This window comes from Spea bombifrons, chromosome 3 (genome assembly GCF_027358695.1).
Source record: "Spea bombifrons isolate aSpeBom1 chromosome 3, aSpeBom1.2.pri, whole genome shotgun sequence".
NCBI classification, from domain to species: domain Eukaryota; kingdom Metazoa; phylum Chordata; class Amphibia; order Anura; family Pelobatidae; genus Spea; species Spea bombifrons.
The window spans coordinates 81,702,199-81,715,002 of record NC_071089.1 but is presented as its reverse complement, the minus strand read 5'-3'; the positions used below and the strand labels follow the sequence as shown (position 1 = coordinate 81,715,002).

General features: G+C 38.9%; 1 protein-coding gene across 1 annotated transcript; it reads right to left on the bottom strand.

The window, feature by feature from the left end:
• Nucleotides 1-1,381: 1,381 nt before the first annotated feature.
• On the bottom strand, nt 1,382-12,280 carry LOC128484495 (alkaline phosphatase-like). Its single transcript, XM_053460904.1, has 11 exons — nt 12,159-12,280; nt 10,409-10,525; nt 9,820-9,935; nt 9,177-9,351; nt 8,241-8,413; nt 8,005-8,139; nt 7,602-7,671; nt 7,222-7,356; nt 6,422-6,613; nt 2,754-2,870; nt 1,382-1,819 (listed from the first exon to the last, which is right to left on the bottom strand). The coding sequence occupies exons 1-11, from the start codon at nt 12,250-12,252 to the stop codon at nt 1,548-1,550; spliced, it is 1,596 nt and encodes a 531-aa protein (XP_053316879.1). The 5' UTR covers nt 12,253-12,280; the 3' UTR covers nt 1,382-1,547.
• Between the last annotated feature and the right edge of the window lie 524 nt (nt 12,281-12,804).

Sequence of the window (12,804 nt, the reverse complement as noted above, 5' to 3'; positions counted from 1 at the left end):
CAGTGGCTTCACCTGCATGGTCCACTATTGGTCCCTAGAGCACTGGAGATCTCAGGGTAGATTACCGGTAATATGCAGATCCTGTACTATCACAGTTTGAGCTTAAATTAAACCTTTATCCATGAATGACCTTTCACATTTCTTTGTTCTTGACATGCATTGTGTGCTTAGACCAGGAGAAATACATGGCATTTATATAAACATTTGTTTCCTATATTTGGAGCCTAGAAGTCTCTAAATATGCCAAACCTCACCAGCACTCGTTCTGCAGTATCACAAGAGACATGCTTTTAGTCATTATCAAGCTTCTTCCCTAGACTGTGCTGGATCACCTCTGTTGATGGAAGCTTTCACATCCATCGCTGATTGTAATCTGCAGTCTCCCTAACCCCCTTTTTTATTTTTACCAACTTCTCAAGCCATGTCACCAGAGAGGACATCTGCTTCAGAAAGATACCCTGCAATTTGTCTGTAAGTTTCCAGTAGAGGGCTTTTGTGGCTTTTCTTCCACCTTTTTGAGCAGCGGCTTTGTGTTGCAGGGGATCCACAATTCCTTATGGCTTTTTATCCAGCATGTATTTCTTAATCCCAATCTACCCTGCCCAATTCTGCTTTCCTCTCTTTGTCAACATGTAAACAGCAGCCTATTGCTTAGATACGTAATATGCCGGAGAGAATGATAACTTATCACCTCCTGATATACTAGTACATGCAATCTTATTTCCTCATACTTGTTTTTATCATGCGACTGCTATGAATAGGATTGCTACTTGTGATTGTATATTTTCTATAGATGTAATTTAGTCTATGATGTTTCTACTGCACATCTGGCTCAACCTTTCCGAGTCTGCTACTACCCCTTCTTTAACCTCTCCCTATGTACAGGCAGCGTTGCGTTTAAATTCTGTATGTCTAAGACACACACAGCAACAGGATATATTGTTATAAAAAAGTTGTGTTTTCATTTAAATATGATTTATGGCCAAAGACGCTTTTGTGTTGAGGTTAGCTAGGGGGCAAGGCCTTACACTTGACATTATGTGACATCATGCAATTAAGACGTATACAATAAGAATATATTTTATTTACACATCATTACAAAATGATTTTTTGCATTTCATGCACATTATTTATACTTTTAGGCATGATAAACGTTATGATGCATTCATGCCCACTAAACCGAGCTCCTACATAAAAAGGACATCAGGGGTGGTAATGGATTTGAGTCCGAACGGGGAGCTTTCCTCCTAAACAGACATTTGGAAAGTATGAAATATTTAAACAATTGACATTTAAAGTGTTACATATTAGAATGCGGTTCATTTATACCCTTTAGAATCAGAGATGGAAAAAAATAGTGGACATACACAAGGGCAGAAGATTTCTGAGAAGGCAATTTATTTAAATATTTACAAACTTTCTTCTTTGATCCCACAAACATTTGCTTTTTTTTTTTTTTTTTTTTTTTTTATATTTCAGATCAAAGATATCAAAATATTACATGAACAAATAAATGAGGTTATTTTATCCAGACAGAAATGCACATCTCACCACAAGATCATGACAAGTATTCCCCACACAGTGAGGAGTGGAAGCATGGTGGCAGAGTAAATGGTGCTGCTGGTCTTTGATTTCAGTTTGCAATCTGTGTAGGGCTCCAGACAGGCTGCGTATGCCATGACATGTGGAATATAGCTCTGCTCTTGGACGCCATGGAAGAGGTGAGCAAAGGGGCCTTTGGCCATAATAGCCACATCCTCACCGCCATGTGTCTCTGAACTAAGAGGAACAGCTGCTTGTTGACGGTAACTATTGCTTTCTATAGAAGAAAAAAAGAGAAAAATAATTTACATAATGTGCTACTAATAAACCTCACAATCACTTAAATTAAGCCAACATAGAAATATATTTAGTTATATAACCTTTTGGGACCTCAGAGGGCCCATCTTTTATGCTGGCCCACTAAAAGTCAATTCATCTGATCTTGGCCCAATATGGCTATTCATCATTAATCCAACTAGAAACGCGTATCTATAAATAGTATTCCTGACATATATTATTGATCAGTTTGTTGTTGCTGGATCCTGTTTTTTGCACATTTTGCACATTATTTCTTGCACAAGGATAAACAACAACATGCCATTTGGAACAAGTATTAAATGCTCTAACCCTGAAACATTGGTCAAGTACAAGTGTATAAACTTAAATGGGTGTAAATATGAAGGTAGTGGTACTAATATTTCATCATAATTTAATGTGACCATATTTCCTTTCTAAATGGGGACATGCAGAAATGTGTGTGTGTATATGCATGTATATATACAGCATGGCCCCACTACTCCTCTGTGTGGTACGTTTTAATATTGGACTAGTTAATGGGTTAAGTCTAGGTTACTAGGGTGGAGTTAAAGGCAGGGCTGGGGACAGGATCATAGACTTGCTTTACTTCATTGCTTTTCACTAAGGCATAACACTGGAATATGACATCATATGCCGATGCCCAGCTTCAAAGTGTCACGAGGAGGCCACGTGTGAGCTGTGATTCATCTTTACAGCTTGACGCGCAAGTCAAGGAAGATCTGACTTCCCTAACTGGCCAAGTGCTTGGAAATTGGGACTGTGTCGTAGAAAGTTTGGATGTACGGAGGTGTTTGGTCACCTTGTTATACAATGACATAACTGAATTTTCCTGTTGCCAATAATGCAAAGCAAAAATATCTCTTAAATGAGCAGCAACAGACTTCCGTTCTTACTTGTATCAATTCCGGTGATGTTCTCCCGTTCTCCACCAGTGATCTTAAACCCAGGTCCATTGCCATACAATACACTGGTGTATAGTTTGCCATCCTTGGCAGCTACTGGAGCAACACCTGAAAGTAAAAAAAAAATGTTAACTCTATACTGCTGGTTGACCTACAACAAAGTAAACTCAGTAGCTGATCTAGGGTAAACAGGTGTTCATTTATAATTTGCAGCATGTACGTGAATAAATCTAACCTATCTCTGTATCATGTCAAATCTATTTTCTAGAACATGCTAATATTTTTTTCTTCCTATAAGATAGGCTATATCTATTTCTATGGAATCTGCTGGCGCTATATAAATAAATGTAGTGTATTGAACACGTTCAAACATTGACCGTTACACATATACATACATACTCTGCCATTACTAGGACATCTCTTGCTCCCTCACCACTGATCTTAGGTGGCACTACATGATCACAATGACCATGTGCCCCCATGGTATCCTCTATACACTGAAACCACTCCCAATGATCTCCATCTGGGGCAGAGAATTATTTTCTCACACATCAGGTAAAGGCTTCCAGATCTCATTGTACTAGAACTTGCTTCGACACAAATTCTACAATCTTGTTGGGAAGATTTTTTTGGATCAAGAGACTCTTTTTAAAAGCCAGGCATTTACATAAAACCAAACATAAGGTATGGGGATCTACTTGGTTTGGTATCTTGCCCCACTCCCCTACACAGCCAAGAGGAAGCTACAAAAAACATCGCTATGATGGGGGGAGTCTTGGGATTCTGGCCAATTCAAGCATCTGTCTGAAGGCTAGTCAGTCCTTCTTCTGGCCAAGTTATTTTATCCCTGAAAATTGAAAGGATATCTGGGAAAAGACCAATGTTTTGTAGCTGTAAGAATGTGCAGAAAAGAATTTTCTGTTCTTGAGAAGAAAAGGTTCCCTTATTTCCTCTTAAACCCCTTATAAGGTTGACCCGTGAACATAATTGTTTAGAAACCCAGCAGACTAAAAATATGTCCTACATATGGAAAAATATAGGTCAACAGACCTTTGAAACTTTTTCCTCCCTGGTATAAAGTGTTTTTGTCAACTCTGGAGTGGACCAGCTGACTTCCATTAATCAACTACACAGACTTGTATCAGTGTGTATATTGCAATCCAGGTCATTAATAGAGCATTCATATGTATCAAAGCGATATCCAACTTCATCAGGATGTAAGTACACCTTACATTAGTGACACTTAAACACCCCTGCTGCTTCTACTGTCTACATGTAGTATTTCTGTATGAGATATATATATATGCACACTATCAGTTTAATAAAAAACTCATGACATAAGAAAGTGTCCAGCAAGAGTCTTCATGGGAGCTTAGCGTTGCACATGCACAATACTTGGACAGAGATTGTAATAAGTAAGGAAAGAAAAAGCTGCCAACAGAAAAATGGCCAGCAAAGGGGTTGTTTGATATCCCCAAACCTCTCATCCCAATTTATATATATATCACCCACACTTATTCCTAATATATCTCAATAATTCATCAAAAGTACCTGAGGTAGAACAGGAGCATGCCTACAATATCATCAGCATAATAAAATGAAACCTTTATAAAATGAAGGTAGATGGGGATTTTCTAGGATTTTATATATTTTGTTATGGCCTGGTCTGAAGATCAAACAATGCAAACATATACAGCATGGAAGACTTTATTTCTAGACTAATGGGGGTGGAATGGAACAGAAAACATGATTTGGACTAAACTGTGTCTAGTGCCTGGGTTAATAGTGTGATGAAGGCATGTTGGTATAAGGGTTAATTGCTGAGGAAAGCCTGTATAAAAGCATAAAAGGAACTTTAAATCTAAAGTGGTGTCATGTAAAATGTTCTAGAACCATGCTTGTTGATCACAGCGTGATCAGCACTAGACATCACTGGCATAAAAATTGCATGAGAGATGCCCAAAAGGAATCTCGAGCAATGCTGCACCGGGAAGCGCAAAAACATAAAAATATATCATCAAAATGAAAAATAATATGGAAAAGGGGAATCATGGTTTACCAAACATATGGTAAAAAATGACAAAAAAAAATATTTTGGGACCCTTTCAGCAATCATAAGCAGTAGCGTACCTAGCGGGGGGCGGGGGGGGCGGTCCGCACCGGGTGCCGCTCATCAGGGGGTGCCAACTTGCCGGCACCCAGCACCCCTCCAGAGACGGACAGCAATGTCCGTCGCTGGAGGAGCAGGCTCGCAAGGGAGCGGTATCGGAGGTCCCTTGAACCCGGCTTAAAATCACTCAAGGGAGCCGGAGGTCTGTTAAAGACCTCCGATACCGCTACCTTGCGATCCGTGCGGCAACAGCTGTTGTGCGCCGGGGTTTGTTGTCAGATCCCGGCGCACAACACTGAAGCCGCGCCCACCGCTGTCCGTGCCCTCTGAACCCCGTGCCCTCGGAAGAAGACAGAAGAACTGAAGAAGAAGAGGAGCGAAGAGCAGGAAAAGGAGCTGTAAGGAGAAAAGAGGAAAGGTAGGAAAGCATACAGTGAGTGTGGATTGGTATGTGTGTGGATTGGTATGTGTGTGGATTGGTGTATGTGTGTGGATTGGTATGTGTGTGGATTGGTATGTGTGTGGATTGGTATGTGAGTGGATTGGTGTATGTGTGTGGATTGGTATGTGTGTGGATTGGTATGTGTGTGGATTGGTATGTGTGTGGATTGGTATGTGTGTGTGGATTGGTATATGTGTGTGGATTGGTATGTGTGTGGATTGGTATATGTGTGGATTGGTATATGTGTGGATTGGTATATGTGTGGATTGGTATGTGTGTGTGGATTGGTATGTGTGTGTGTGGATTGGTATGTGTGTGGATTAGTGTATGTGTGGATTGGTATGTGTGTGGATTGGTATGTGTGTGTGGATTGGTATGTGTGTGTGGATTGGTATGCATGTGGATTGGTATGTGTGGATTGGTAAGTGTGTGAGAGTGATGGGTGTTATGCTGTACCATTTCCAATGTATTTTTCATTATATAATTATGCTCTAAAGTACATCATAACTCCCATCACTCTATACTGTTCCATACAGTGGCAGAGCTGGGAGACAGAGGCCTTGCACCCCCACCGCAGGACTCCTGAAAGGTAAGTGAACTTCAAAGAGGGAGAGGGTAGATAGTTAGGAGGGGTAGATAGGGAGAAGGGAGTGAGAAGGGGTAGATAGGGCAATCATACTCCTATCATGCCAAGTCTGCGAGTGCCTCCTGGAATCTGGGTATGCCTGGGCATGATGGGAATGTGATTGCTGTTAACAATTATATATATATATATCCTGCCACATACAGGATCTGCCCTGGGTGCCAAATACTCTAGGTACGCCCCTGATCATAAGAGACTTTGCCATGGATCGGTTTGCAATGTCTAGTGTCTAGCCCTGCTGCTCGTCACACACTGCAAAGCTGCGTATAGCTTTAAGGGTCATCCCTGTGTCCTCGAACCTGTTAATATTTGCCTGTCCACAAAAGGTGTGTGCAGTCCTGGGTTAAAACACTGTGTTAAGGGTGTCTCTTTGATATGCAAAGGTCTCTTGGTACCATGATTGGGATTTACTTTGCCCTCCTGCAGTTCTATGACATTTAGTTTATACAGATGAATTCTCTCACCAAGGATGCTGTTGCCACGGTCTGTATAGCCGCCAAAAGAGAAGACATGCGAGTGGTCGGCAGTCACCACAGTCAGCGTCTCAGATTCTTCTGTGATTTCCCCAGCTCTTTTGATAGCTTTATCAAACTCCACCGCCTCAGTCAATGACTGCTTGGCATTCCCATCATGGTGAGCATGGTCAATTCTACCACGTACAAGAAATGTGAAACAATTATTTACAGGCTTTAGCATTTTATACAGAGCCAGATATACATACCGTATTATGATAATAAACTGTTAACAACATAAAAAGTGGGGCAATGTATTAATATAATTTATTAATTTATATAATATATAATATAATATTCAGCAGCAATGTGTGATGACATAACAATTTGGATTTCTAGAAACATAAGGTGATGGGTGCAATGTTAGTAGTTTATGAGGTTTGGGGGTTTCACATGTCTGGTCAGTTTTAAATACGTGGACTAGTTGTTTTTTTTGTTTGTTTTTTAAAGAAAATCGGCAGGTAGGTTGTTCTAAACATCTCGGAAAACTAACCACAGTTCTGTGGGTTTAGGAAGCCTCAGTTGCTTCTATCTCTAATTTTGTAAGTAACGTAATATTCAGCACTTGGGTATAATCAATAGTGCTGCCTTCTATATAAGTAAATATACCTTTCATATGGTAATGACAAAATACATAATAAGAACAAAGAGGTTAATGGATCTTTGATTGTGGCCAAAGTAGCAAGTATCTTGTGTCTCAATATGAAAACCAGAGTGGATTGTTATAGTATAATGGTTAAAATTATACTTATCTTCAACGAAGAGGAAGAAGCCATTTGGATTCTTGCTGAGAATCTTGATGGCCTTCTCAGTCATCTCAGCGATCGATGGGTCTGTGGCAGGGTCACGACTAAGCTCATACTTCATGTCCTTTGGCTCAAAGAGTCCTAAAAAGGTGACAAGCGTGCCAAACAATTCCCTATGATTATGTGTCTGTTGGATTAATATGTTAATTTTTGTTTATTGGCAAATAGTTGCTACAGATTATTATTCATTAAAACATCTTTTTTGTCAAAGAACACATTCTTTCAAAAGATAAGCTTCAGATAAGAGCAAAAAATAATAAAAATGGATCATGCTAAATGCCACCCCACTTCTGGGTGTTCAGATCATCATTTTCTGTATACATTACCCATAAGGTAATCTGTGGTGTCTACATTCACAGCATCAAAGTCCTTTTTATTCCAAACATATATGGCATTCTATCAGGAAACAAAAGTGAAGATATAAATTTCAAACCACACTCATTTATATTTTTCATCAAAAGTTGGTTCAAACTTCAAATGAACTTCAGATCAAGTACACTAAAAAAACATAAAATTATCCTTTAACATCTAATTTCATTTTCCAGGTTCTCATTTCAAGGCAATAGATATGCTATATGCTACTTAAATGTTTCTTTTTTAACCATATTAATATTTTGTCAAATGGGATGGAAGGTCTCTAAAGCGGTTAATATTATTTTAATGGCCTGGGAGGGTCTGAGGAAAATGCTTACATAGAAAAACATAGAATTTGACAGCAGATTTCATTACCTGTCTCTTGCTGAGCCACATATCCGTTAAGTTGAGTCCATCTTTTCTAACAGCTCTGCTTGATGAGCTAGTTGGGTACTCGGGGTCAGGTGTCCCGCTTGGTTGCATATAGACTCTCCCTCCTCCTAGAATTACCTGCCCAGAGAAACATTATTTTAGGAACATAGAGGTGATCATGAAAAATATAGCTGAGGTATGTGAAGAAACCAGTCCATTTCTTTTACTTAGCTAATTACATTAATGTCCGTGTTGTGCACCAGCTGGTACGCGATATCCTTGCAGCCATTGTTGGTCATAGTTGGAGTCATCTCATTGTCAGAATACCATTCACGACTAGCACTATGAGCATAGGATGCTGCCGGAGAAGCATGTTGTACACGAGTGGTGGTAACAATACCCACGGACTTACCTGAAAAATGATTTAGGGTCAATGAACATAGCCAAAATAACACACTGAAAATCCCACAATATACTACATCAACTTATAGAAAAAGCAATGTAGTATTAACTAGAATATATGGCGAATTGGCAGATAAGAACCATTTGGCTCACGTATTTTTTCTGCTGTGGAAACCATTCGTCTTGTCTTATGTTCAGGATAACCATATGCCTATTCCATCCATGTTTAAATTCCCTCAATATATTAACAAGAAATCAACAATGGAATTGAAGTGACTGCACAGATTGGGTATTTTTTCTAATTTGAATAACTATAATAAATAATTTGAATGCCATTTTTTTAAATCTTTCAGCTGAATTCCATGTCATTTAATACTGAACCTATCCTGCACGGCAAGATTGAGTTCATCTAGGTCCTAGGCATGGTACCGAACGAGGGCCCCTACAGTCGCATTTCTCCTACTCGCTATGTTCGGACCTGAGCTCAAATGAAGGCTCATATGCCCCATCCCAAGGCACCAAGGACACTACAAACCACCTACAAGGTAAACACACAGGAAGCTGAGGGGATCTCAGTAATCTTTTTAAGATATGGGCACACAAGGACATAGTGATATCCATTTGATAGTTTGTATTATACACCACTTACCACAAAGTACACAACATGCTTGGTAGTTTGTGTGACTAATACACAGCAGAAAATGCAAAGCATTTTTTTTATTTGGCATTCCCATGATATAGGGTCAACCAATATATGTATAGCAACCTCTCACCTGCTTGCTTGGCTCTGTGTAGTATGGATTTCACCTCATTCCCGTGGCTGGAGTTGCAGACCCCGTATTGTGCAGCAGCGGTTAAACCCAGAATTCCGCTGTTGGTCTTCACTCCACACAGATACGCTGTCCCTGTACCTGCGCTGTCTGGAACCTGAGCATCTACATTGTATACCTACAAAAATAACACCAGAAGAGGGTTTCCTAAATGTGAGGATAACAAATCTCTCTACGTCATTAGAGAACAGGCCTACCCACTCAAACAAAAATCTGTGATACTATCAGAGATGCAACAGAAAGGAACCACAAAATGAAACTGAAATATTGTCATAGTTTCATAAAATCATCTTTAAAGGTTATAAACTCTGGTATTGGTTTGAAATTAGTTTTCTCTTATGAATGGTATTGAAGATTTTCTTCCACAAACCCAAAAGAAAAAAATAGGAAAATTCCTTAAAAGTATAACTGCCGACATATCACCACTATATCTGTTATATTGACACAATACAAGGAACATCTCCTCTTTCCTATTTATCTTGACTAAAAAATGTATTCATATATTATTTTCTTGGCCACATATAATATACCAGCAATGTGCACTGTCCAACTATAAAACGTATAGCCGATGACGCTTATGTTTTACCTTAGAGAGAGACACGTAAGGGAACCTTTCCATGGCCATAATATTCTCTTCACCCTGCTCTCCCCTCAGTTGCCCCTGGTATATCCGGGCTGCCGTGATTGTGGGAACTCCCATTCCTGAAAAAGACACAACAAACTGGCAAGTGGGTGACACAGCTTGTTAACAGTAATGCCTGCATAATATGGCAACTCGATTCTCTGTGTTTGTGAGCAAGATGACATATATTTCCCTAAGCAGTTAGGTTTCCCTGAAGAGTAACCGGTTCTACCTTATTGCATCTCTTAAATCTCTATGCGTTTGTATGGTAGGGGAAGCAAACTATGTCATGTTACTAGAAAATCCTGCAATGTTATTGCAACTTGGCACGATTACTAACAGGTACAAGTTTACCAGGACAATGACAACAACTTTGCTTTTGTCCCAACAGATGCCCCATCAGCATTACTAGGAATATTTCTAAAGGTGTATATGGCTACAAAAGTGTTAAATTTAGTGTAATCAATGGATACGCATTAACACCTTTAACATTAATCCAGTAGACTTCAGGCTTTATAAAAAGTTATAGGAATTTTTGAGCCATCTTACTCACCATCCCCAAGGAACATAATGAGATTCTTTGCTTTGGTTGTGATGGGTTCAAGATGTAGAGCAGTTTTCAAAGTTTCCGTGGCATGATCATTCCAATACTTAGCAGTCTTCTCAGCATCTACAACAACAGAATCGCAGTGACCTTTTCACTCACTTATTGAATCATTAAAGACATTAAATCTCGAGCATTCACTAAAATCCAGCTCAGTTGGGATCTTCAACTACTGGGATCCATTCCTGCTAAATACAGATGAAAATGCACATATACTACTTTAATGATTCATGATATAAACCCGAGCATGAACTACCTCACAGTCTACTTGGACTACAACCATCCCCAAACAGAGAAAGGGAAGGTGACGCTTTTTTATCCAAAAGCTCTAAAGAAAGGCAATTTGATGAATAGGAGACCAATGCAGATGAGGGTTACTTGATTTGCATCAGCTTTACAAAGCCTATTAGGTTTTGTACATTTTATAGGTCAATGGTACACAATGGAGTTTACTGTCGGTGGAAAAGTTGTTGTTTCAACTCCTTGAATTCACAATGCATTTATGAAGGACCATCTCTGGAAATGTGAATGAATGGCCGAGCTTGCTCTGTATAATACAGAGTTACAGTGCCATGCAAATTAATCATGGTGCTATTATTCGAGTCTAAGTCTTGTAACAGTGATATAACTGTTCAACTTATCATATTTTAATATCACAAGATAAGTAATATTTTCTTGAGTGAAGAGAGTCAAAATGAGGCAACATTTTCAACTCTGATTTTGGTTTACATTCTCCCAAAGCATTTCCTATGAGTGCGCTAAGCAGTGGGCTGTGTTTGTGCTTAGCGCACAGAAAGAAAAGAGGTCAGAAAGACACTAGACATGCAAATTAGGAATATCTTCAACTACTGAACCAAAGGTTATTCCATTTTGTACAGGTAAGTTTAACTTTTTTTTGGATACATGTCATTTATCTAGGTAGACGATGAATCAGATATGCCAATGCTCTAGAATTCTATCTGTGAAGTAATTATGTAGCATTATGTAGTATACTTGTAGAACTGACAACAATCCATACAAAACATTCATTTTACAGTAAAGGAAATCTAGAATTAGCTACAAGCTGATGAAAGGTTTAAATAAAGTATTGTTGGAGTTATTTGTCTATTGTTACAAATATTACGTTCTAATGCCGAATCATTACTCTCCAACACTACTTCCAGAATGCAATCTCTCATGTGACGTCTTCTAGCCCCTAGAATATCTGTATGATACCATATCCTTTTCACCCCAACTACCCTAATTTGTGTGCTTCTTGTGCTCGATTCGAAAAACTGTCATTCCCTTTAGCCTGCTTTTAACTACCCATCAACAATATCAGTAACAGAAAAAGACAAAATACTAAAAATATTGTTAAAACTGCAGAGTGACATCTACTGCAGGGGAGTCTGTGTCTTGCATGGGATAAAGTAGGAAGAAACATACCAAAAGGACTGGTAAATTAATTTAAGATGGCACTTAACAAATTGCCTAGAAGGCCAGGATCTTGTATTGCTTGAACATGTCTAAAAAAGAGAACTAAGTGCACTTTACTGGATTTTCATAGTAAAAGAATGCTCTTGCTGGAAGATTCAACTTGTTGACAAAATATCATTTGTATTAGGTATTAACAATTTGATTTATGTTGCTTTTATTCACTAAAAACTACAGCATTTATATATTTGTAATATTATAGAAATGTTATCATTTGACCACCTACCTAGGGAGGAAAAAGCTGCTGCTCCTGTGCAGACTGGAGCCATAACAAAGACCAGAATTAATAGAAAAGAGTTGGCTGCTAGTCTTCGCTTCATCTTGCTGCCCTTGAGCTTCACCTCCTGTACGTACAGTGACCCGTGTCTGCCAGGCCCTTATATATGAGCTTGGTTATCATGTGTAACATCCTTTCTTTACCTTTGGACCTTAACGTATATGCAGGCTTTGCAAAGATTTAATGTGTTTTTCCTTCGTTATCTTAAACATAATGGTTTAAATTTTAAACAGAAGAATTTCAGTTTTTGAAGTTTTTAACTACTGCAAAAGACAAAGTCATGTCAAATCAAGATAACTATGTCAATCAGTGAAAATGGTAATTCTAGAAAAAGAAATCAGATCACCAAAGCCACCTAATTAGCCACGCAGGATCTGGATCACAGAGATCAGGAAAGGCCCCTGAGTCTCGATTCTATATTTGTAAATAACAATATATTCATAGAAAAAAAACATAAAACCACGCACACTCACAGAACTAGGCAGCTGAGTGCTGAAGCACATAAAAAAGCTCGTCCTCTGCCACTATAGGAGTTCCAAAATGCCTCTGGAAGCAACATCAGCACAAGCACTGTGCGTGTGAAACTTCATGAAAT